Source organism: Heptranchias perlo, chromosome 7 (assembly GCF_035084215.1).
Source record: "Heptranchias perlo isolate sHepPer1 chromosome 7, sHepPer1.hap1, whole genome shotgun sequence".
NCBI classification, from domain to species: Eukaryota; Metazoa; Chordata; class Chondrichthyes; order Hexanchiformes; family Hexanchidae; genus Heptranchias; species Heptranchias perlo.
This window is the reverse complement of record NC_090331.1, coordinates 74,901,217-74,924,004: the sequence shown is the minus strand read 5'-3', so window position 1 is coordinate 74,924,004 and position 22,788 is coordinate 74,901,217. Positions and strand designations below refer to the sequence as shown.

At 42.1% G+C, this 22,788-nt stretch overlaps 1 protein-coding gene across 1 annotated transcript in view; it reads right to left on the bottom strand.

Moving 5' to 3' along the window:
• The window catches only part of LOC137323879 (collagen alpha-3(VI) chain-like), a 182,163-nt gene that overhangs the window by 64,286 nt on the left and 95,089 nt on the right, over window positions 1-22,788 (bottom strand). The window contains exons 13-18 of the mRNA XM_067987919.1: window positions 19,193-19,789; window positions 12,003-12,611; window positions 7,273-7,878; window positions 4,020-4,622; window positions 2,015-2,620; window positions 428-774 (exon numbers count right to left, since the gene is read on the bottom strand). Of these exons, the coding sequence (XP_067844020.1) occupies window positions 428-774; window positions 2,015-2,620; window positions 4,020-4,622; window positions 7,273-7,878; window positions 12,003-12,611; window positions 19,193-19,789 (3,368 nt within the window). The remainder of the gene's footprint in view (window positions 1-427; window positions 775-2,014; window positions 2,621-4,019; window positions 4,623-7,272; window positions 7,879-12,002; window positions 12,612-19,192; window positions 19,790-22,788) is intronic.

Below are 22,788 nucleotides of genomic sequence, written 5' to 3'. Positions count from 1 at the left end.
TGTGTCTCTTGATTTGGTAAGAATGCTTATCCACTCTGCCATCTGTAAAGAGAGGAGAATTCACATGGCAGCACCTGATACATTCTAGTAGCAGGTGTGTTGAGAAAGGTTTCTCTGTGTCATATTATTTATCTAGATATTCAGGATCCCTGTGTCATGCTATCATTTATCCAGATATTGGGCACAAAAAGACGCAGTCCAGAACAATTGGGATATAAGGACCACTTATGGGAGTGAACAATGACACTAGACCCAAAAAAATATCTAGAGTAAGAACACAGAAACTGACATTTCAAAATAGAAAAAAAGTAAGTAGCAACATAAGTAGTAGACAAACACCAGCCACTAACAGCTATCCTTTGGTGCCAATCAATAATGATTTTTTTTAAAAAAAGAAATAGTCTAAAATGAAAGACTCATGGCTTACCTTTACATGATCAGAATTGACAGATTTAAAAGTGTCCCGGTATGCATCTAATGTTCCTGCATTCAAGACGTACGGACCAAAATTTCTCAGCTTGCTAAACGCAGTCATTATTTCCGGTTGATATTCCACCAAATCAATGATATGTGGTTGGCCAACTTGATTGAAAACCATAACGCCAACTCTTACACTGGGTGACTGTGTGCCAGTGCAGCTTATAGTCCGCAACTGCGAAATTCTCTGTAAAACATCTCCTGCTTTGGACTCCAAACCTCTCTGAGTTGCAAAAACGTCATTTCCAAATCCAACTGTGCTGACATCAAAGCCAAGCAAAACATCAACGTTGCATCCTGTGGAGAACAAAACAAAAATAAATTTTGTTTAAGTCAATAGTGCCTAAATGGGAGGACGACCAATGCCATTAAGCGTCTGATTGTACCATGTAGCATAGGTGCATAATATCCTCCACTACGGCTGGGAAAATAAGCTTTACTACATTATTTCATTTCCGATAGTGTTGAAACTGTTCATCTGTTGTCTGAAAGTTATGACAATTGCCTAATGAGGTTAGCTATGTGATTTAGTTGCAGAGGATGTCAATGCAACATGGGACAGACTGAGGTCTCCACGGACAAATCCCAACAATTTCTATCTCTATAGTTACAGTTTTGCAAATGGGGTTATCTATAGGCAAAAGTAGTGGAACAGTATCCTATATTCTCTGAGAAAATATCTTATAGGATATTTCCATTAACTAAAACTCAACCATTGAACAACCTGCATTCACCACAAAAGCAACCAATCAAATCACTGACATTTCCCCCCGCCACCCCAAAATCCTTTAATATGCTGGTTCCAACCTATCCTATTTTATATCTCATAATAAACAAACACACATTCAATAATTCAGAAAATATAAAGTTATCCAATTTATTCATTCTGTCTTCTAATCATAGAGCTATGGAAGTTTATTGCACAGATGGAGGCCATTTGGCTCACTATGTCTGTGCCAGTTCTATGCTAGAGCAGTCCAAGTCCCTGGGTGAGGAAGCTCCTGCTGCTATTGTGATGCCAAGCCATGTAAAAAGTACACAATGGGGCCACGGTCTCCCTATCCCCCACCCCCCAGATATCTCGCAACGGGTAATAAACCAGTGGAAACTAGATCATCACGAGTTGGCATAGGCTCCATGAACTTTCTCTAAATTGGAGGGTACATGAGCTCAGGCCAGCTAGGACATCAGGAACTTGCAGCGTAAACCAGCAGGTTGTATAATTATGAGCTGGGGCTATGGGCCAACGTTACATGTCAAAATCAGAATCTAGCACTTGCACCAGCATAAAATGATCACCCTCTTCCAGGTCAGGAAAAGTGTCTAGTCTCTGCATGAAATCCCAGCAGGGGAGTGCAGATCAATTTTACACCATCACCCCATTTGATATTATCGAACTCAGCACACAGCAGGAATCAAATGATAGCACTTACCAGCTGACACTTGCAACCCAATCCCATCACCAACACTTGTTTATTCACTTTCATGTAATTTACTGTAAAATACAAATGTTTTAAATTTTATTTTAAGTTGGTACCTTTTACTGTTTCGGGTATTTTCGGGCACAGTTCTCCTGCTATGACATCAGTTGTGGCTAATAAAACTTGCTCGGTTAGTTCAGAGAGTGAGCTCATGTCAGCTACTCTAAAAACTCCGGCTGTTTCAGTTGCTAGTTGGGTGATCTCTTGTAAGTCTGCATCTTGCATTCCCACAGTGAAGATTTTGAATCGAGCATTCTTTAGCTCCCTTGCAGCTGCTATTGCATCATCATTTGACTTCCCACCAATTAGAAGGAAGGCAATTTGCGGGACTCCTTCTTCAATCCTACTCCCTGCTGATTTAATAAAATGCGCGTTTTTGACATGTCTCAAGGCTGCTCCAGTGTTCAATGTTCTGCCTCCCTTGAACTGTATATCTTCAATAGCCTTGAGGACATCATCTCTTGTTTTATAAGTATTGAGGAAGAATTCATCACTCACATCAGAATTGTACTGGACAACTCCCACCTGGAGCGATTCGTCATCAACATAAATAGCATCAACTATGTTGTTAACAAACTCAGTAAGATAGTGAAAGTTCTGCCGTCCGATGTTAATGGAGCCATCCAGAAGAAATACAATATCGACTTTTTTCTGTGGCAAAACTTGAAAAATAAATTGAAGAAATTAAAATATAATAAGTTAGAATTGTGGTCAATGTTTGATAATATGCAAAATATGATTTTAAATTATTCATCAAGGTTACTTTGCTGTAGGCAATTAAGTATTTGAAATCTTCCTTTTTTAAAAAAAAAATCCCCTCCTCCACATCTCCCACTGGATTTCTCCCCTCTTGTCTGAAGTTGCCGATTTATACTCTGTTCTGCTTCCATTGCATGAGCTATTCTTTATTATCTCGCCCAAGTGACCACTTCTTTTGTGAGAGCGGCCAGGCAGCAACTACGAGCAGGGACTGTGTGCAGTATTACAGCTAAATCCAATTCTGTCCTCACCAGATATCTACACGTGCACTTTCCATCTGGGTCACTGGATCAAGCAATTGAGAGTGAAACGCTGGTGGAACATTTTACCCATCCCTAGGTTAGGGGTTCAAAGACCAATTGTGGTGACTCTTGGCTGAGAGGCAGCTAATTCAGTATAGATTATGGGTCAAACCTAAAATTTTCTCGAGCTTCCAGCCTGCCCTCTCTCCCATAAAAATCATTGCCTGTCTCAAATGTCGTTTATAATAGATAGATATAATGATTATTGTTCCTCTGAGCTTTCCTATCCTATTCTTCCTAAACTCCAAATCTACCATCCTACATTTTTCTTCCCTCTTCCTGCATCCTAATTATATTAAAGTTAAGACTTAACATATCATCTACTGATCTAGCTCATTCTTTCCCAAGATCTAGCTCATTCTTTCCCAAGATCTCAAAATTCTTGTCCTCCAGTCTTCCTTCCCTCCTACAGGTTTATAAAACCATACTTGGCAAAATCTAAATGCTACTTTTGAAATTACTATTGTTTTGTCTCCAACTCTTTCCAACTTTGGTGGTGTCCTGCACTGTGGATTTTGACCCCAACCTAGGTTTCTCAAAAAAATTAAAAATCTACAAAATACAACAAAAAATGTAAAACCATAATGAAAAGAGATTCATGAAAAAAATAGTTGTTTTTTTTTTGCAAACACAATAACTTAAATTGCAATGAAATATATTGCAGCACATTTATGTATGAAGTCACCATGGCACAAATGATACCTTTTTCCTCTTGCACAAAACAAAATTGCCAATCTTTTTTAAATGGAAAAAAATTGTCCCTTTTAATAAAGCAGTAAGACAGCATAGACACTGGAGCCCAGTATTCACTGTTTGCTATATTCGTGTACAAACAATGTATTTGCATAACATTCCTCTGTCTATTACTTTAGTGGAGAGGTTAACCCAATGAGAATGGATTAATGCCTGTATTAAAATAGCAGACAAGGTAAATCATAGTAACGCATTAAGTCTCATCCACTAATATTGGTAACAATGATTCCTAGCTTTAGGTACACACCTTCAGTGGGAGGTTCCGGTGTTTCATATGTTGTAGGATCTTCCATCAGCAAACGAAAGCGCAATGTGTCTTGCACACTTTTAAGGTCCTGGAAGTTATTTACTACATAAGTAGCGTAAGGAATATTTGAGATTCGCTCGAGTTCATCTTCATCTGAATCCTTCGTTCCTACACCAAAGGCAGTAATTCCAAAATTTTTTAACTGGCCTATATATGGACTGATATCATCGTTGGACTTCCCTCCATTAATGACTATCAGATACTGGGGAACTCCATCTTGCCGTCTGCTTCCAGCTGATCTGGTGAAGTGATTTTTCAAGACAAAGTCCAAGCCTCTGCCGATGTTAAGTGGTGCCCCGCCTTTCGGTCGAATTCGCCTGATGTTGTTGTGAAGTGTGCCTTTATTTGAATGTTGTTTCAACAGGAACTCGGTTTTTCCATTGTTGCTGAACTGTGCCAGACCAACGCGAACTTTGTTGGCTCCAACATCAAGACTATTAATTATATTCAAGACAAAATCGCGAATATGGGCGAAGTCTTCAGCCCCAACATTGCTGGATCCATCAATCAGGAACACAACGTCTTTCTTGACAGTATCTGAAGCTGCAAAACAATTGATTTTTTAAAAAAAATTGGTCGACAATGCACACCACCTGAAAATTACCTTTTTGTTTTTTCATATTTTTAAAAATTGCATACATCATCACATAGGTTTTGAAGCTGTGCTCCTGGAAACTAGGGGTTCACCGAGAAGATCTCAGCAGATGTCTGTATTTTTCTGAATTTGTTGACTGACTAAACATGTTATTTCTTTTGCTATATACACTCAAAGCCATTTTCTGCAGTTAAAGCACTGTTTTCCTTTAGGTAGTTGACACTGTCCTTTGGGAAGTTAGGAGTGTGTCACTATTTTCAGGGGATACCCAATTGTATGTTAATATTTGCAGGGGATCCCCAGGATGTGTCACTATTTACCGAAAGGGGCCTAGAAATTTTCAGAAGTCCCCAGAGTGTGTTAATATTCGCAGGGAGTCCCCAAACAGAAAAAAAACAGAGGAAAGATACTTTGATCTACAGACAAAGGGAGAAGCAGAGCAACAACAGAAATAGCTTGCATTTATATAGCGCCTTTAACATAGTAAAACATCCCAAGGCGCTTCACAGGAGCGTTATCAGACAGAATTTGACATGGAGCCATATAAGGAGATATTAGGGCAGGTGATCAAAACCTTGGTCAAAGAGGTAGGTTTTAAGGAATGTCTTAAATGAGGAGAGAGAGAGGAAGAGGGACGGAGAGGTTTAGGGTGGGAATTCCAGAGCTTAGGGCCTAGACAGCTGGAAGCATGGCTGCCAACGGTGGGAAAATGGAGCAAACAGGAAAATGGAGAAGGGGAGAGGGACGGAGTGACAACAAAGCCAGTCAAAAACTGTCACAAATATTTCGAAAGAAAGAAGACACGGACAGTACTAAGAAACACAGAGACAAAGATAAGCAACTGACAATAGTACATGTACATTTGTGTTTTCTTGCATCCCAGTGAGCAGACAATAGAGGGTATTAGATGTATGAAACATAGCAGGCAGAATATGTGCAACATCCATGTGGTTGCAACTAGGTATCAGTAAACCTGCAATTTTCAATACATGAAGTTTAGACAGAGAAGGCGTTTGTGGGTTAACCCTGGATGAAATGAACTAACCTAACGTAAACTGGGGATTGAGCGCAGGACCTTTGTAATGTTAGTTTTCACAAACTTCTTGGATAAACATGATGAGTAATGAGGGATATACAGTCTTTTTCTTCCATATATTCTATTTAGTTCTATTAGTCCACTGGGTTCTTTCTACAATATAACGTCTTTTCCAGACCTTTGTCAATGGGTCTGTGTAAATGGTAATTATGAGGAGCACAGTCCAAGCTCATTAATATGAGACCACCTTGATCAAAGTGACCACACACATCTTTTGTCGTTGCTTCCTCATCCTCTTTGACCTTTCTGAAGCATTTAACAAGTTCAAGCATGCCATCCACCTCCACTGTTTCTCCTCTGTGCTGCATCTCTGGGGGACCACTCTCATGTGCTAGAATTTGTGTACTCGACAAACATTTTTGTGTGTTCAGACTGCTTGCCTGACATCGAGTCATGGATGAGACAAAGCTTGCTCCAACTGAACACTGTGGAGGCCGGATTTGACTTCCACCAAAAACTGTACTTTTGCCCCTGATTCCATCCCTCTCCTCAGTTACTCACTCAGGCTGAACCAGATGATGTACAACCTTGGTGTACTTTTCGACCCCGGCTGGACTTCAAGTCTCATGACTTCCTGGAGGCGCATTACTTGGATGAGCAGGTAAAAGCCATCAAGAAGCTTGGCAATCACATCACCAACTGGAACCATTTGGATCCCAAGAATGGCATGGGAGAATATATGTTTAACTTCTACTTCCACAACATAGCCTGCCTGCACCCTTACTTCAACCCTCACCACTGCATAATCTCTTGTCCATGCTTTGTTACCTCCAGACTCAACTTTTCTAATACCTTCCAAGCCAACTCTCAAAATCTTTCATACATACACTGTAACTTGTCCAAAACTCCACTGCCCAAATCCTGCCTCATGCTAAGTCCTGCTCGTCCATCACTCCACCAACCTCTTGGCTCCCAACATTTTTAATTCAAAATCCTTGTCTTCATTCACAAATCACTCCAAGACCTTGCCCAACCTTACCTCTTCAATCTCCTCCAGCCCTACATTGCAGCCCATATTCGAGTTCTGTGATCCTGTTCATCACCACATCTCCATTCTGACATTGCCATGGGAGCCCTCAGCTGTCTTGGCCCTACTCTTTGGAAACCCTTTCCAAAACACCTCCAGCTTGCTGCTTCTCTTCCTGCATTAAAGGTACTTCTCAAAAATTATCTTTTCAACCATGCTTTCAGTCAACTCTCCCAACTCTTCTACTGTTTCCTCTATGAAATGCCTTGGGGCTACATCAATCACAAGTTAATGCAAATTGTTGTTGTGATCCCTCCCTGTAGGGAAGCAGTTGGCCTCTTCTGCAACCACCACTCCCCACCCCCACTGTCATGATGGTCCAAGTACAAGGACACTCACCATCATAAGAATCAAAGGAGTGAACTCGCATCATCCCCCTCTGTGGGGCATCATGTTAGTTCACCAATGTGGTGCACCACAATGACAATTCTATTCAATGCTTTAAAAGATTTGAAGAAATGTATTTCTTCCTTACGATTTGTAGGATTTATTTTCCGGATTTCTTTTATCTGATCTGTGTTTAGTGTTGATAACGGCACCAACAAACGTTGCTGTATACTCTGTACATTCCGCAAGTCATTGACCCTGAAAATATAATCGGGGGACAGTGAAATCTGTCGAAGTTCATCGTCATCTGCATCTCTGGATCCTATAATGAAAGGTGCTACGCCAGCCTGTTTCAGTGCTAGTGATGCCCGGTTAACTTGATCATTCGATTTGCCAGCAGTGAGAAGGATCAAGAACTGGGGCACATCCTCCTGGATTCTGCTTCCAGCAGACTTGGTGAAAAGGTTGTTTGTAACATAGTTCAGTGCTTTGCCGATGTTGATGTTCCGCCCTCCTTTTAGCTTCAAGTTACGTACCGCAGCCTGCACTTCGGGTTTAGTGGTGTAAGCATTTAAGAGGAACTCTACATTGGGATTATCACTATATTGCACCACACCAACACGGACTTTGTCAATGCCAATATCAAGGTTCTCAATTGTTTTAGAAATAAAAGAGCGCACTGCAGGGAAAGTCGGTCCAGCAGTGTTCGACCCATCAAGTAGGAAGACGATATCTCTCCTGACGGAATCTGGAACTGCAAAATAATCGTTCGTTTAGCTTTTCATGGACTGCAACAATGCAAAAAGCCCTCCACCAAAGTAGCAGGAATGAAGATAAGATTCTTGGATTGAAACATTGCAAAATTATTCATAATTTGAGATTTGTAAGATTCTATGCTATACTTCCCCTCCCCCATTGTTCTCCTATCCGCTCCCAAAAGTGCTGATTAATATTGGGGTACAGCTACATGAAAACCAACTGCATTCTAATATCTCAGCCAAACGACCATTTATGTGTAACTCTGAACGGTGAACGTCTGCAGACTATAACTCTGCAAGCTTGAGCCAACATCCACACACATGCACTTTCCAGCAGGGGTCACTGGGTAGTAATCAGGCGTTGCAATCCTGGTTGAGGACCAGGAGCCAGGCTGGTTGAGGACATTTGCAGCACCTTCAGGAAAGTGGTGGGGGGGGTGGGTTAGAAACTGAATTCAGAAAATTGTTTTTTTCTAATGGCTGCTATTCTTATTTTTGCAATACAATTTAGTGGTGTTACTAGTAATTCTAATTGCATCAGTACTGGAAGTTCAGAGGAACTGACTTTGCAGTAGATTGCTTGCAGATAGCTCTGTTTCATATAACACTGATCCTTATGTATTATAGAAAAACACTTCTCCAGGACAATACATTGGGTAAATGCACACTCATGACATGAAATGCCTTCCACTAGGAATGCAGATTAGATGTACTCCTCTCCAGCCTCACATCAGGCATCAGGCTTAACTACTTTATAATTATGTCCCCAAGACTCATGATTGTAGGTGCAGTAAAGGAAAAATACTTAGAACATATTTTAGAAACTAGGATCATGTCTTTCCTTTTTTTAAAAAAAGGGAATGAAACACTTAGCATTAAGTATTCCCAGGCCAGAGAGAAAGGTTAGATGCAGAGCAAGGTCCATTTTATTCTGTCCTAATAATGTGCCTTAGTCCCACTTCAGAAGAGCACTCTTCAGCAACAGAGCTGCATTTTTCCCATTTCGCACACCAGCCATCCCGTCTGCTCTCAGAGTGAGGTTGCCAAATGAGCGCCTATTAATGTAGCATCAATTTTGAAATAATTGATGCCTGAGAATTTCATTGAGGCAGCCATAGTTAGCATTGCACAGGATTGTGCATACAGCACTGGTGGACAGAGTAATTCATTTCTGACAAACATTTAGAATCATAGAATGATACAGCACAGAAGGTGGCCATTTGGCCAATCGTGCTTGTGCCAACCTTTTGAAAGAGCTATCTTATTAGTCCCACTCCTCTGCTCTTTCCCCATAGCCCTGTAAGTTTTTCCACTTCAAGTATTTATCCAATTCCCTTTTGAAAGTTATTATTGAATCTGCTTCCACCACCCTTTCAGGCAGTGCATTCCAGATCATTACAACTCGCTGTGTAAAATGTTTTTCCTCTCATCACCTCTGGTTCTTTTGCCAATTACCTTAAATCTGTGTCCTCTGGTTACTGACCCTTCTGCCACAGAAAACAGTTTCTCCTTGTTTACTCTACGAAAATCCTTCATGACTTTGAACAACTCTATCAAATCTCCCCTTAACTTTCTCTGCTCTAAGAACAACAACCCCGGTTTCTCCAATCTCTCCATGTAACTGGAGTCATTCATCCCTGGTACCATTCTAGTAAATCTCCGCTGCATCCTCTCTAAGGCCTTGACATCCTTCTTAAAGTGTGGTGCCCGGAATTGGAAACAATACTCCAGCTGGGACTTAACCAGTGTTTTATAAAGGTTTAACTTAGCTTCCTTGCTTTTATACTCTACGCCTCTATTTCTAAAGCTAAGGATCCCGTATGCCTTTTTAACAGCCTTCTCAACTTGTCCTACCACCTTCAAAGACTTGTGTACATGCACCCACTTTAAAATTGTACCATTTAGTTTATATTGCCTCTCCTCATTCTTCCTACCAAAATTAATCACTTCACAGCGTTAAATTTCATTTGCCATGTGCCTGCTCATTTCACCAGTCTGTCTGTGTCCTCCTGAAGTCTGTTACTATCCTCCTCATTGTTTACTACATTTCCGAGTTTTGTGTCATCTGCAAACTTTGAAATTATGCCCCGTATACCCAGGTCCAGATTGTTAATATATATCAAAAAGAGCAGTGGTCATAATACTGACCCCTGAGGAACACCACTGTACACTTCTCTCCAGTCTGAAAAACAACCATTCACCACTACTCTCTGCTTTCTGTGCCTGCTCTAAAAGTTCCCCCACCACCGTTAGACTGTCTGGCCTGTAGTTGCCGCGTTTATCCTTCCCCTTTTTTGAACAGGGATGTAACATTTTTAATCCTTCAGTCCTCTGGCACCATCCTCATATCTAAGGAGAATTGGAAGATTGTGGCCAGAGCCTCCACAATTTCCACCCTTACTTCCCTCAGTATCCTAGGGTGCATCCCATCTGGACTGGGTGACTTTTCTACTTGGAGCACTGCCACTCTTTATTTTTATCCTATCCAATTTCTCCACAGCTTCCTTCTTTACTGTGACAACCAATACAATAACGAACAGAATGGGATTTCAGAGAGTCTTTGTACAATGCCTCACTGTTTTTGACTGTGGGCAGTGGTACAACAAGCATGAAAAGCGGTGTGACATTGTACAATTTCACAGTTGATTACCAGGAATATACACCAGTATATAGTACAATTTACTCTATTAGAACATTTTAAATTATGTTAATTGTAGCATGTTCATTCATGCTTCACCTGGGTAATGGAGCAGTTTCTATTTTTGCCACCCAGTGTCAGCATCAAGCATTCCTAGATCAGTTATAGTACGTTTAGCCGCAGCATGAAACTGCCTCAACTCTTTTCCAACAATGTGCTTTAGCCCCAACTTCTGTGAAGTACTCGTTGAAGGATAGTGTAGCATGGCAGGCTAAATGGCTTGGCATAAGCTTAGAGCATGATGGGATAGTTGGCATACAATGTGAAGGAACAAGGTGGAGCACAAAAAATTAGTTCAACTCAGCTGACAGGGAGGCTCAGATTAAACAGCTGGTGTAAAATGTGGTCAACTGCTTAAGTATAACTAACTTGAATAAGTGTTAGATAAGGCCAAAATGTGTGTCAGATAATAGATATTAGGTTTGGATAATGTTAAAATTAACAATGTGAAGAGATAGTGTCAGAGTTAAAACGATCAAGTGAATACAAAATTATATAGAAAGATGCTGAGATTAATTCAATGCTACACTGTAAGAAATGCATCATTTAGTGACCTTGAGGCCTGGTAAGAGATAGGAGATGGGGCTTAGTCTACAGTTTTGTGCCGAAACCAGTCATGACATCTGCTGAGTCAGGATGACTGACAGTTGCAGACAAAAAAAACTGTAAAGCAGGTGTGTTTCAAGAAAGGTATAAATATGTAACGAAACCCTTTATCAGCTAAACTCCAAGTTAGGAACTACTTTGACAAGTGAGCTCTTAGCCCCTGATGAGTCTCATGCAGGGTAAGTGGATTGATGTATCGCTTGCTTGTATTACTCATGTATGCTGTCTAATAAAATCTGTCAAGTTGATCTTACTCCTGGGTCTCGAGTTTTTATTCACGGAATGCGGATCACTCCGATGCAACACTCCCCATTGCACCAATGCCATTATTCTTCCATTTTCTACAGTAGTATCCTGACTCATATTGCTAACTTAGTGCCAAATTAGGAACAGTTTTGTACAGTGGGCCTACTTCTCCCCTTTTCTCCTTTCCTGAAGGCACTGATTCTTGCTAGAGTACAGAACCACAGGTGCTGGCAGTCCGTGGTATTTTGCAAAAATGACCATACTGTGAGCTCAAATATTGAGTTTAGGTTATTCCAGCATGGAAAGCATCAGAATGAGCCTCAACCAACTTTCAGACACATTCACTTTCTAGCTGTGGTCAGTGTATTGTGATCACGAGTGAGACGCTTGGCTGATTCTTCTTTCCCTCTCTTGCTCAAGGACACTGCGGCCAACAGTAGCCTCCCAAATGCTGAGATTAGCCAACCTAATGCAGACAAAGGTTTGAACTTATGACCTTCTGGTCTGTATAACTTAGTAGTACATTGAATGATGCCTTACTTATTCTTTAAGAGAAAACACTTTTCTTACCTTCAGCGTCCCTGAGTTCAATTATCCGATCATTGCCTAGATCGGTCAATGGAACTATTAGATGTTGCTTTATAGTTTGGATGTCCTGAATATCATCAAACTTGAAGACATAGTCAGGGGACAATGAGATCTGTTGTAGTTCTGTTGGATCTGCACCCCTGGTTCCAATACTGAAAGGTGCTACACCCGCCTGTTTCAGTGCTAGTGCTGCCCGCTTAACATCATCGGTGGACTTGCCAGCAGTGAGAAGGATCAAGAACTGGGGGACGCCTTCAGCCATTCTACTTCCACCAGACCTGGTGAACACATTGTTTGTGACGTAGTCCAATGCTTTACCAGTATTGGTTTCTCTGCCTCCTTTATGTCTTAAGTTTCTTATTGCTCCCATCACATCAGATTTCCTTGCGTATGTGTTTAACAAGAACTCACTTGTGGGATTATCACCATATTGCACAATGCCAACGCGGATTCTATCCCTTCCAATGTCAAGATTTTCAGCTACTCTGGCAATAAAATTTTTTACCAAAGGAAATGTTGTTTCGGCACTGTCCGATCCATCGACAAGGAACACAATATCTCTTTTGGGCATCTGTGGAACAGGACTTGGAACTGCAGAAGAGTCATTAGTTTAGCAAAGTTTATAAAAATGAGAACATACTAAGCATTTTTTTTAATTTTAATTTTAAAGAAAAACAGAGGATTACTAAGAGATCTTTGTAGATACATTGTTTTTTTTGTGGCATTGTTCATGGTGTTGTTGAGTTTGATTTTATTCAACTTTTAGAACATGAGGTTGGAGATGGGGAAATAGTATACCAGGATCAAGGAGTAGAGGGTTTTTATTTTTTTTTGGGGGGAGGGTTTGAAAGGAAGGGGACAATGCCTGAGGAGAGGCAACCATTTACAATGTCAGCTGTCATGGGAGCCAGGAGAGGAAATTTGGCTACCAGTTTAGTGGGAATGGGGTCAAGGGAGCAGAAGGAGGGTCCCATGGACAAGATGAATTTGGAGAGGGCACGAGATGAGATGGGAGAGAAACTAGAGAGAGGCAGGGGTTCGTTACTAGCTTAAGAGGTCTGGGGAAGATTTGGCTCGGTGGGCAAGAGGAAGGGAGGTAAGAGCTGCTAGAATGGATTGGCTCGATCTTGCTGACAAAGAAGTCCATGAGTTCCTCACATTTCTTGTTAGATGTAAGGAATCTTACAACACCAGGTTATAGTCCAACAGTTTTATTTGAAAATCACAAGCTTTCGGAGGCTTTCTCCTTCGTCACCTGACAAAGGAGAAAGCCTCCGAAAGCTTGTGATTTTCAAATAAAACTGTTGGACTATAACCTGGTGTTGTAAGATTACTTACATTTGTCCACCCCAGTCCATCACCGGCATCTCCACATCACACTTCTTGTTAGAGTTGAGGATGGAGGTGGAAGAATCAAGGGGTTTAAGGAGATGGCTAGTAGTGGAGAAAAGAAGCCCAAGTTATCTCTGCTCTCCAGGATGATCCTCAAATAGTTTTAGCAGAGGAGAGCCAAATCTGGTGATGGTTGGTAAAGCAAGTTGTGCACCAGATATGCATAAGCCTGTGCCTCTTGGACTTGAGGGAGTGAATATGTAGCCATATCAGGGGAATGACTGGGATGGGAGACGGTAAAGATATTGATGAAGATAACGGCATCAAAGGTGGAGGTGAGGGAACATAGAGAAAATCAGCAGCCGCATAAGTATCATGGTGATTGGAGGGTCAAAGACTAGGCAGTTAGGAGTTTGCATTATAAACGTCTTTGGAGAGAGTATTTTCTAGGTATGGACAACAAAGGAAGTACGGCTGGAAAAGGAAGGTGAAGTGAGTTGTGAGGGATACAAGAAAGTGGTCATAGATGGGCTTATCAGTAGTCATGAGCACGGGAATAGAGAACCTATGGGAGATGGCGAGGTCGAAGGGATGGCTATGAATATGGGTAGGAGAGGTTTAGAGAGGACAGGAGTTTGGTAAATCCCAGGAGAGGACAAGGGGAGCTGAACTGGAAATTAAAATCACTAAGGATGAGGAGTTGCTAAGGGAGAAAAGGGGAGAGGATATCTTGGTGAGAAACTCATGGTAGGACTTGGGGGGATAGACATTGAGGATTTTAAAGGAGAGGTAAGAGGGGGTGGAACAGGATGAGGTGGTCAAAGGAGGAGAAGGTAAGGGGAGAGACCATGATGCGACTTAGTGATAAAGGGCCACATCATTACTGCAGTGGTTTGGGCAGGGCAGGTAGTGGAACGTATAGCCAGGTGAGAAGACTTTAGCAAGAGACAAGGTTGCAACTCATGCGGCAATTTTCAGTCAATGCCAGGGTGTCAATCCAATCCTCCACAGTAAGGTTGTAGATGATAATGGCCTTGTTCATGAGTGAATGGACATGGTAGAGGAAAATGCACATGGAGGAAAAACCATCTCCTTAAACTCCTCTCCCTTGCCCCCTCCACCTTCACTTCCAACAATATGCGAGGAGCTCATGGACTTTTTTGTCGCTAAGATTGAGACCATCTGTTCAGCTGCCTCGACACATCCCCCCTTCCCCTAGCTGCCCAAGCCCTGAACTCACATCTTTCTCCATTTCTCTTCTATCTTACCTTATGCCCCCTCCAAGCTCATTTTGTCCATGAGACCCACCTTCTGCTCTCTTGACCCTATTCCCACTAAACTGCTGACCACCCAACATCCTTTCCTGGCCCCCATGTTAGCTGATATTATAATTGGTTCCCTCGCCTCAGGTACTGTCCATCTCCTTTTCAAATGTGCCATCATCATCCCCCTCCTCAAAAATCCCAACCTTGATACCTCTGTCCTTGTAAACCACTATCCTGTTTCCAACCTCCCTTTCCTCTCCAAAGGTCCTTGAACATGTTGTCGCCTCCCAAATCCATTCCCATCTTTCCTTCAACTCCATGTTTGAACCTTTCCAATGAGGTTTCTGTCCCTGCCACAGCACTGAAACGGCCCTAATCAAAGTCTCAACTGACATCCTATGTGACTGTGACCATGGTGCATTATCCCTCCTCATGCTTCTCGACTCGTCTGCAGCCTTTGACGTGGTTGACCACACCATCCTCCTTCTACGCCTCTCCTCCGTTGTCCAGCTGAGTGGGAACCTCACCTGGTTCCACTCTAACCTATCCAATCATAGCCAGAGAATCTCCAGTAATGGCTTCTCTTCTCACCTCTGCAATGTTACCTCTGGCATCCCCCAAGGATCTATCTTTGAGCCCCTCGTATTTCTTGTCTACGTGCTGCCCCTCGGCAACATCATCCGAAGACATGACGTCAGATTCCATATGTGAACTGATGATACCCAGCTCTACCTCACCACCACCCTTCTACTGCCTGTGTTGTCAGACTGTTTGTCCACCATCCAGTCTTGGGTAAGCTTCAATTTCCTCCAATTAAACATTGGGAAGACCAAAGCTATTGTCTTCGGCCCCTGCCACAAACTCCATTCCCTTGCCACTGATTCCATCCCCCTCCCTGGCCATTGTCTCAGTCTGAAACAGATCATTCGCAACCTCGGCATCCTATTTGACCCTGAGCTGAGCTTCTGACCCCAAATCCTCTCCGTCACAAAGACTGCCTACTTCCACCTCCATAATATCGCCTGTCTCCGCCCCTCTGCTGCTGAAACTCTCATCCATGCTTTTGTTACCTCCAATCTCGACTATTCCAATGCTCTCCTGGCTGGCCTCCCATCTTCCACCCTCCATAAACTTGCGCTCATCCAAAACTCTGCTGCCTGTATCCTGACTTGCACCAAGTCCCGTTCATCCATCACCCCTCTGCTCGCTGACTTACATTGGCTCCTGGTCCAGCAACACCTCGATTTTAAAATTCTAATCCTCGTGTTCAAATCCCTCCATGGCCTCACCCCTCCCTATCTCTGTAACCTCCTCCAGCACTACAACTCTCCAACAACTCTGCGTTCCTCCAACTCTGGCCTCTTGCTTATCCCGAATCCCTTCGCCCCACCATTGGCAGCTGTATCTTCAGCCATCTAGGCCCTAAGCTCTGGAATTCCCTCCCTATATCTCTCCGCCTCTCCACTTCTTTCTCCTCCTTGATGATGTTCCTTAAAACTGACCTCTTTGACCAAGCTTTTAGTCAACCATCCTAATATCTCCATTTTTGGGTCGGACTCGGAGTCACTTTAGTGAAGCGCCTTGGGATGTTTTACTATGTTAAAGGCACTATATAAATGCAAGTTGTTATGGAGGAAAATGCAGAGAGCTGTAATAATTTGTTGATCTGCTGGCAGAATCCAAGGGAGCAATGAGGGGGTGGGGTGGGAAGGAGATGGGTAAGGTTAGTCCTTCGAGGGCATACTGTGTGGGAATGTCAGTGAGAGAGGAGTTGGGGTTTAGAGCCAGTTCAAAATCATATGTAAAAAATAGGGCAATCACATAGGTGATCTTAAGAAGGCCTGGGATAAAAGAAAACTGAAGATTTACTTCTGAAAAATGAAGTGGGACAAATAGCTGATGTGAGAGAAATGGAGAAAGATGTGAGTTCAGGGCTTGGGCAGCTAGGGGAAGGGGGGATGTGTCGAGGCAGCTGAACAGATGGTCTCAATCTTAGCGACAAAAAAGTCCATGAGCTCCTCGCATATTGTTGGAAGTGAAGGTGGAGGGGGCAAGGGAGAGGAGTTTAAGGAGATGGTTTTTCCTCCATGTGCATCAAAAAGGTAAGAATGGAAAAAGTTGAAGTTTAGGGAGATAAAAAGGGATCTGACCCAAATTAACAGGGCAGAAAAGTGAGCAAATGGCATGAGGAATCAGCAGTGAAGAATTTTCAAATATTAAATGAATAGAGCATAATAGATATATTCCTATAGAACATAAAGGGATTGAATTGAAACATATATATCCATAGATAAATAGAGATTGAAATGAAGCGGATACTTGAGAGATGCATATGATAAAGTTGGAGCTAATACCCAGGTGAAGCATAAGGAATACAGAAAGTTTAGTGGGCAGGGGAATAAAAAGGCAAAAGGAGAAAAATGAAAAATGAACTCCTGATATAAATGGCATTAGACATATTGAAGTAAAATAATAGTTAGGGAGGGTAGGACTGCTCAAGGAAGAAGGGAAAATTTAAATGTGAAGAATGAAGGTATGGCAGAGATATTAAATGTTTTGCATTTGTTTTTATAATTGATGGAAGCATGTACAGAGCATAATGTGGGAAATTTGATAGAGAACTGTAGAAGAGGAATCAGTTCTGAAAAAAAACTCGAAGTGGGTAAGTCATTGAGTCCTGATAGCTTGCAACCCTAGGTGTTGAAGTAAGTCAGAGGTTCTGAGCACAACTTTTTCAATTCACCTTAGATATGCAAATTGTGCCGAGGCACTGATGAGAAGCTAATGTAATGTCTATTGAAAAAGGAATGCAATAGAGGTAGTGTACGTGGATTTTCAGAAGATATTTCATAAGATGTCTCCTAGGAGTTTGTTACAAAAATTCTGGCATATGATGTAAAAGGAAATCTAGCAGCATTAACATCAAGCTGGTTGATGGACAGGAAACAAAATGTTAAGGTTACTTGGTATTGCTCAGATTGGACAAGGGTTGGAAATGAAACCTAGAAGTTTACAATACAGAAGGAGGCATTCGACCCATCGTGTCTGTGACAGCTCTTTGCTAAAGCAACCTAGGGGTCAGCACTTGATCCACTTTTGTTATCAGTATTATAGATGATTTGGACTTTGGCCTCGGGAGCAGGATATCGAAACACAAATGTAGGGTGCTTTACAGGAGGACTGTAAAAGACATCAGGATGGCAGACAGATTAATGGAATGGACTGACAGGTGTCAGGTGCAATTTAATGCTGAGAAATATGAGGTAATACATTTTGGGGGGGAACAGGGAATGGGCATATAAACTCCATGGAAACATGCTGAAGGGTGTGGAGAAATAGAGGACCCTAGGGATGCACATAAATAACTCCTTAACATTGCAAGGGTTTTATAAAGGGACGTGGAGTAAAGAGGTAATGATAAATTTGTATAAGGTCACAGTTAGAGTACTGTGTGCAGTTTTGAGTACTCCAGCATAAGAAGGGCATTAAAGCCATAAAGAACAGATGGTGTGATTCACCAGAATAATGCCTGGGATGGGAAACTAGTTCTGAGGAGATAATTGAGATGTTGGCATTATTTCCACTGGAGCATAGAAGGCTAAGAAGAGATTTAACAGATTTTTAAAAATTATGAAGGATCTAGATAGTGTGTGGTCAGGGTGACAGTGACGAGAATCATCAATTTAAAATTATCACTAATTTCTTTATGCAGAGAGTTGTTAGACCATGAAATAGAGAAAGACCTTTTAAGGGAAGATTAGGCAAACATTTGAAGCAGAGAAAGATATAGGGCTATGAGGAGAAAGCAGGGCAGTGAGATTAGCTTTAGATTGCTCCAGCAAAGAGCTGACACAGACACAAGGATTAGCCTGCCTCCGTGCTATAACCTTTCTGGTTTAATAAGGTGGGACAGCTAAAGGATGACAACACCATCTCTTCTGCTGCTGCCTCACCCCATCTCTCATTGAGAAAGAGAGATATTTGGGTGGGGGGGAAGGCAGGTACTGAAGTAGATGGGTTGCCTGACCTCAACGTCAGGGACTGTCATATGCTGTATATCTTACATATTGGTACACTTCAATATTACAATCCTAATGGATGGCTTACATCACAATTACAAAGCCAGTCATATCCTGCTGACCTTGGTAACCTGCCTCTCCCAAAGACAGGAACAACGAGAAACGTGTTCACTTTCTACTCTTAAATTGTGGCCTGTGCGCTTCAAACTCAAAACCTTCAGGCCTGATCATGACCGACAGTACCAGTTTATCAAAATACATAAATCGGTCCCATGGAGAAATACATGAAGGGCGACAGTAACTGAACACACAAGGTCCTCACATAACTCTCATTAGTCAGAGAATCACTGGAGGAGGCACGGAAATAGATGGTTTGCCTAATGACTAGACAAAGGAATGTTATGTACTGTGAATTCTAGATATTAGTACATCTAAATATCACCATAACCCTGTTAAGATACATGTAACAAATGATTATCTATTCCAAATTTGTCAATATTTTGTATATTTTAATCCATATGATACACTTTATTTTAAATGGAAATTTCTTTCTCACCTTCAGGAGCATCGTTTGAGATTCGGATTATCTGATCTCTGTTCAGTGTTATCAGTGGTGACTCCAGACGCTGTTGCACAGTTGCCACATTCCGCAGATCATCGACCTTGAAAATATAATCAGGGGACAGTGAAATCTGTTGGAGTTCATCGTCGTCCGTGTCTCTTGATCCGATACTGAAAGGCGCTACACCAGCCTGTTTCAATGCCAATGCTGCTCGACTGACATCATCGGAGGACTTGCTGGCAGTGAGAAGGATCAAGAACTGGGGAACACCTTCCCCCACTCTGCTTCCAGCAGACCCAGTGAACACATTGTTTGTGACGTAATCCAGTGCTTGACCAGTGTTGACTCGTCTCCCTCCTTTATGCCTGAGGTTTCCGACTGCTTGTTTCACGTCATCTTTTGTTGTGTAGGTGTTTAAGAAGAAGTTGACTCTGGGATCGTCGCTGTACTGCGCAACACTGACTCGGGCTCGGTCACTTTCAACATCAAGGTTGTCTACGACTCCAGAAATAAAGTTTTTAATTGCAGGGAATGCAGTTCTGACTTTGTCCGATCCTTCAACAAGAAACACAACATCCCTTTTAGCAGCATCTGTAACAAACGGAAAGTAGATTTTTGTTGAGTACAAAAGCATTTGCCATGAAATTAAATTTGACAGAGGCACTTTTGTTGTTGAGATGTGGGATTTCCATTGGAGATCATAGGCGATAGCGAAGTCAAGACTGTTAATGAATGAAGGAGAAAGATAGCAGCCATCTAAGGTAAGCGATGATAGCCGTTGGTTGGACATGAAATGTGAAGAAACGGTGTTGGAAGGGCTGAAAGAGGTAAGATTTTCATTGCCTCTTCCAAACTTATGAGCCACATTCAAGGGGAAAATTTTCCTTTGTTTACTTGTAATGGAAAAATCATAAGAGCATTCTTTATAAACGCATTTAAAATGATGTCCCTTGCTCAGCAAAAATCTTCTCCCTAAATGATTTAGCCATTGTGCTGTGAGAGAAATGAAGGTTATGTGCATGAAGAACATGTGATCTGAAGCAAATTTGTTAATGTAGAATGTATTCAACAAAAGAGTAGAACTGCTGGTTGCGAGAAGAACAAAGCTCTAATGAATGCCTAAGTTGATCGAAAAAGTGTCAGAAGAGGAACAACTGTAATATAGGTAGAGTGATATAACAGGAAACTAGATAGTCATGCATTATGGAAGAGAGTAGGGATAAACGGATCATTTTCAGGTTGGAAGGCTGTAACCAGTGGGGTGCCCACAAGGACCGGTGCTTGGGCCTCAGCTATTTAAAATCTATATTAATGACTTAGATGAAGAGACCAAGTGTAATGTATTCAAGTTTGCTGATGATACAAAGCTAGGTGGGAAAGTAAGCTGTGAAGAGAACGCAAAAAGTTTGCAAAGGGATACAGACAGGTTAAGATAATGGGCAAGAAGGTGGCAGATGGAATATAATGTGGGAAATGTGAGGTTATTCACTTTGGTAGGAAGAATAGAAAAACAGAATATTTTTTAAATGGTGAGAAACTATTAAATGTTGGTCTTCAGAGAGACTCTGGTGTCCTCGTACAAGAAACACAAAAATTTAGTATGCAGGTACAGCAGGTAATTAGGAAAGCAAATGGAATGTTTGCCTTTATTGCAAGGGGGTTGGAGTTCAAGAGAAAGGAAGTCCTGCTACAATTGTACAGGGCCTTGGTGAGACCTCACCTGAAGTACTGCGTACAGTTTTGGTCTCCTTATCTAAGGAAGGATATACTTACCTGAGAGGCAGTGCAGCGAAGGTTCACTAGATTAATTCCTGGGATGAAAGGGTTGTCCTATGAGGTGAGGTCAAGTAGAATGGGCCTCCACTCTGGAGTTTAGAAGAATGAGAGGCGATCTCATTGAAGCATATAAGATTCTGAGGGCGCTTGACGGGATGGATGTTGAGAGGGTGTTTCCTATGGCTGGAGAGTCGAGAACGAGGGGGCATAGTCACAGGATAAGGGGTCGGCCATTTAAGACTGTGGTGAGGAGGAATTTCTTCAAGCAGAGGGTTGTTAATCTCTGGAATTCTCTACCTCAGAGGGCTGTGGATGCTGAGTGGTTGAGTATATTCACGGCTGAGATAGATAAATTTCTGGACTCTAAGGGAATCAAGGGATATGGGGATCAGGCAGAAAAGTTGAGGTCGAAGATCAGCCATGATGTTATTGAATGGCGGAGCAGGCTCGAGGGGCAATGTGGCCTACTCCTGCTCCTATTTCTTATGTTCTTATATTCTAAAACATAATGTAACTTTTATATTATTAATTCACAAGATGTGGGCATTTATTATCCATCCCTATTTTTTTTTCAAATTGTATTCAAACTGCTATGGTGGGAATTTAACTCATATTCTATGGATTCTAGTCCAGTAATGTAGTCACTACACTACCGCAACCACTTTTTAAAAAAAAAAGTGCATAGTCAAACTCTGTCAGAAGATTCGGAGCCACCAATGCACTGACAGCCGATTCATTGGTGTTCAGAGATCCAGATAACATAACATAGGCACGATGATTATTTGTGGAGTGATCACACTCAAAACAATACTAGCAATTGTGGATTAAGTCAGAACTTCCTTGGTGATGGATCATTTGAGAATTACCAGCAGCTTCGATAACTTTACAAAAATTCATATCGCGATATAGGGGTACGGTAGCATAGTGGTTATGTTACTGGGCTAGTAATCCAGAGGCCTGGACTAAATCCAGAGTCATGAGTTCAAATCCCGCCACGGCAGCTGGCGAATTTAAATTCAATTAATTAATTAAATTCAATTAATTAAAAAATAAAATCTGGAATTAAAATACTAGTATCAGTAATGATGGCCATGAAACTACCGGATTGTCGTAAAAACCCATCTGGTTCACTAATGTCCTTTAGGGAAGGAAGCCTGCCGTCCTTACCTGGTCTGGCCTATATGTGACTCCAGACCCACAGCAATGTGGTTGATTCTTAATTGCCCTCTGAAATGGCCCAGCAAGCCACTCAGTTGTAAAATCTCGCTACGAAAAGTCATAATAAGAATAAAACCGGACGGACCACCCGGCATCGGACCACTAGGCACCGGACACGACAACGGCAAAACACCAAGCCCAGTCGACCCTGCAAGGTCCTCCTTACTAACATCTGGGGACTTGTGCCAAAATTGGGAGAGCTGTCCCACAGACTAGTCAAGCAACAGCCTGACATAGCCATACTCACAGAATCATATCTTTCAGCCAACGTCCCAGACTCTTCCATCACCATCCCTGGGTATGTCCTGTCCCACCGGCAGGACAGACCCACCAGAGGTGGCGGTACAGTGATATACAGTCAGGAGGGAGTGGCCCTGGGAGTCCTCAACATTGACTCTGGACCCCATGAAATCTCATGGCATCAGGTCAAACATGGGCAAGGTAACCTCCTGCTGATTACCACCTACCGTCCTCCCTCAGCTGATGAATCAGTCCTCCTCCATGTTGAGCACCACTTGGAGGAAGCACTGAGGGTAGCAAGGGCACAAAATGTACTCTGGGTGGGGGACTTCAATGTCCATCACCAAGAGTGGCTC